Source organism: Theropithecus gelada, unplaced genomic scaffold (assembly GCF_003255815.1).
Source record: "Theropithecus gelada isolate Dixy unplaced genomic scaffold, Tgel_1.0 HiC_scaffold_4087, whole genome shotgun sequence".
Classification (NCBI taxonomy): Eukaryota; Metazoa; Chordata; class Mammalia; order Primates; family Cercopithecidae; genus Theropithecus; species Theropithecus gelada.
This window is the reverse complement of record NW_020260636.1, coordinates 1-2,783: the sequence shown is the minus strand read 5'-3', so window position 1 is coordinate 2,783 and position 2,783 is coordinate 1. Positions and strand designations below refer to the sequence as shown.

The window sequence follows — 2,783 nt, the reverse complement described above, 5'->3', positions numbered from 1 at the left end:
AGCCAGCACCAAGATCACTGGAACGAGGGCAGGGAGAGAGAGCAGGAGATCAGAGCAGAAGAGGAGCCCTAGAAGGAGGGCAGGAGCTGAATGGGTCTGAAAACTTGTCTCAGAATGCACAGAGACTCCTGTGTGCAGGAGTCGCCCTGGGCGATGTGTGAGCCTCTGTGGTCACAGCTCTCCTGGACAAGTTTCCACTGAAGGGACAAGAACAATGGAACAGTGAAGGTCACCCAGCTGAGGACTGACCACATAAAGCCCCTGATGGACTGAACAGCAACTGGACACAGGCCCCATCCACACTTGGCTCCTCACAGCCTTCTCCACCCCCACCTGCAACAAACTCAGCACAACTAACACACGGATTCTGGAAGGTTCTCAGGTCTTTATTTCCTCTCTCAAATTCTAGGAATTGACTTATTTAATTAACCCATCAACCTCTCATGGAAAATATTTGAGAAAACAAATTTCTATTCAGATTCTCATTTTCAGTAGGGAAGTAAGAGGTTGCAGCTCTGTGTACCATGAAGCTGAGACAGACGTGGAGACATCCAGTCCCAACTCTCAGGAACAGGAAGGATGACTGGGGAGGGAACACAGGTCAGCGTGGGAACAGGGGTCACGGTGGACACGGGGGTGGGCTGTCTCTCCACCTCCTCACATTATGCTGACAGGGAGGCAGGCACATTCAGATGCCTTCACAGAAAGAGATGCCAGAGGCTCTTGAAGTAACAAAGGGGAGATGTGAAGAAATCCTGCATCTCAGTCCCATGTAAGGCAGCTTTCTCAGCCTACAGAAGACAACAGTCATGAACAAATTCAAGTCAGTCAGTCTCTGAAGAGCCCACTACACTCTCAAAGTGTCCCAATCAAAGAATCCCCATAAACCAGTCATGTTCCCTCTGCCCCATCCCCCACTGACTTCAGACCCCCCAGGGTCTCACCTTTAGAATCCATGAGAGACACACAAGAGCTCTGGGCACTGTTGCTACCTGGGGTAGAACAAAAAGAGGGCCTGGTCAGAGCCCACAGGAGATGTGGGACAGGAGGAATTATAGAGTGGTTGAGCTCCTCCACACTCCCGCCCCCACCACTTACGTGCAGCCTGAGAGTAGCTCCCTCTTTTTCCCCTTGTGGGAAGAAAATGTCCTGTGAGGCGACAGGGAGGAGGCAGGGTCATGAGATCTTAGAGGAACCTTCTAGTCTTAAACCCAAGAGAAGTTTCCAGAACTATGACTGCAGACCCAGGACAGGATCAGCAAACACAAGGAAAGCAGGTGTGGGTCCTGGACCAACTGCCCTCCTAAGGTCTGTCCTTAGCAGGAACCTTCCCCTGACTCGTGAATGCTGGAATCAGGACCCCAACACCATAATCATCAAGGTGATACATTGTCCTTCACTGTCACATGTGCTTCACAAAAGAGTAGGTGCTGGCACACAGGCCCCAGGTTGGGTTAGCCCCTGTGTGGATGCTGCTTCCCAGTAATGAGGCAGGAAACACTTCTACCTGGGGCTTGAAAACCCCAGTGGGACAAGAAAACCCAGACCCCACCACTCAACCCTTCCCTACCTAAGCTCTTCCTCTTCCACATCACAGCAGCGACCACAGCTCCTAGGACAGCCAGGCCAGCAACGATGCCCACATTGGGGATGGTGGATTGGGAAGACGGCTCTGGGAAAGGAGGGGAAGATGAGGGGCCCTAACCCCCAGGCCTGAACCCTGACCCTGCTAAAGGGCTCCAGAAGGGTTCCTGCTTTCTCTGAAAGATGTATGACCCCCTCAATCCCCCTCCTTACGCCATCTCAGGGTGAGGGGCTCCAGCAGCCCCTTGTGCTGCACATGGCACGTGTATCTCTGCTCTTCTCCAGAAGACACCACCACAGCTGCCCACTTCTGGAAGGTTCCATCCCCTGCTGGCCTGGTCTCCACAAGCTCAGTGTCCTGAGTTTGCTCCTCCCCATCCCGCTGCCAGGTCAGTGTGATCTCCGCAGGGTAGAAGCCCAGGGCCCAGCACCTCAGGGTGGCCTCATGGTCAGAGACGGGGTGGTGGGCCACGTGTGTCTTTGGGGGGTCTGACGGGAAAAGTCAGAAAATTCAGGCGCTTTGCATCTCTCATGGGACACTCCAGCAGCACCCATGTGACCATCCTGAGAATGAACAGGAAACCTGGGGTGGGGAAGGGAGCACAGAAGCCAGACACCAGCCTGGACACAGGTACCTGGGATAATCTCCTATTCCTTGGAAAGTTCTAGTCTCTGAGGGGAGAACAACGATTTCTGGTTCTGACCTGAGTGGAGGCCGAGGGACTGAGAAAAGTTGGAATCAGACCTTCAAACACATTGAGTGTGAGGCAGAGAATAAGGCCTGAGAGAAAAAGTCAAGGGGCCCAAGGCTGCTGCCGGGGTCAAAAGGGTATTTCCTCAGAGATTTCATGCCTTAATTGTCCTAGAGAGCAGAGGGGACCCTCAGAGGAATCTCTAGAAAACTCATGCCATTCTCCATTCAAGGGAGGGCGACATTCTAGAGCGGATCCCATTTTCCTCCCCTCCTCCTAGGAGGCCACCCCGGGAAATCTATAGGAGATGCGGAAGACTCCCCACTGCCTCTGGTACCCGCGCGCTGCAGCGTCTCCTTCCCGTTCTCCAGGTATCTACGGAGCCACTCCAGGCACTCGCCCTCCAGGTAGGCTCTCAGCTTCGCCGCCGCACGGGCCGCCTCCCACTTGCGCTGGGTGTTCTGAGCCGTCGTGTCTGCGGCGGTCCAGGAGCGCAGGTCCTCGTTC

The 2,783-nt window shown here is 54.3% G+C and overlaps 1 protein-coding gene across 1 annotated transcript; it reads right to left on the bottom strand.

Annotated features, from left to right (window-relative positions):
* Window positions 1-368: 368 nt before the first annotated feature.
* Window positions 369-2,779, bottom strand: LOC112617766 (HLA class I histocompatibility antigen, B-40 alpha chain-like; the record flags this gene model as incomplete). The annotated part of the gene is made up of 6 exons (XM_025374463.1): window positions 369-791; window positions 945-992; window positions 1,099-1,149; window positions 1,571-1,672; window positions 1,798-2,073; window positions 2,614-2,779. Coding segments are annotated over 6 exons (648 nt in total), but the record flags the coding sequence as incomplete, so codon positions are not given.
* Between the last annotated feature and the right edge of the window lie 4 nt (window positions 2,780-2,783).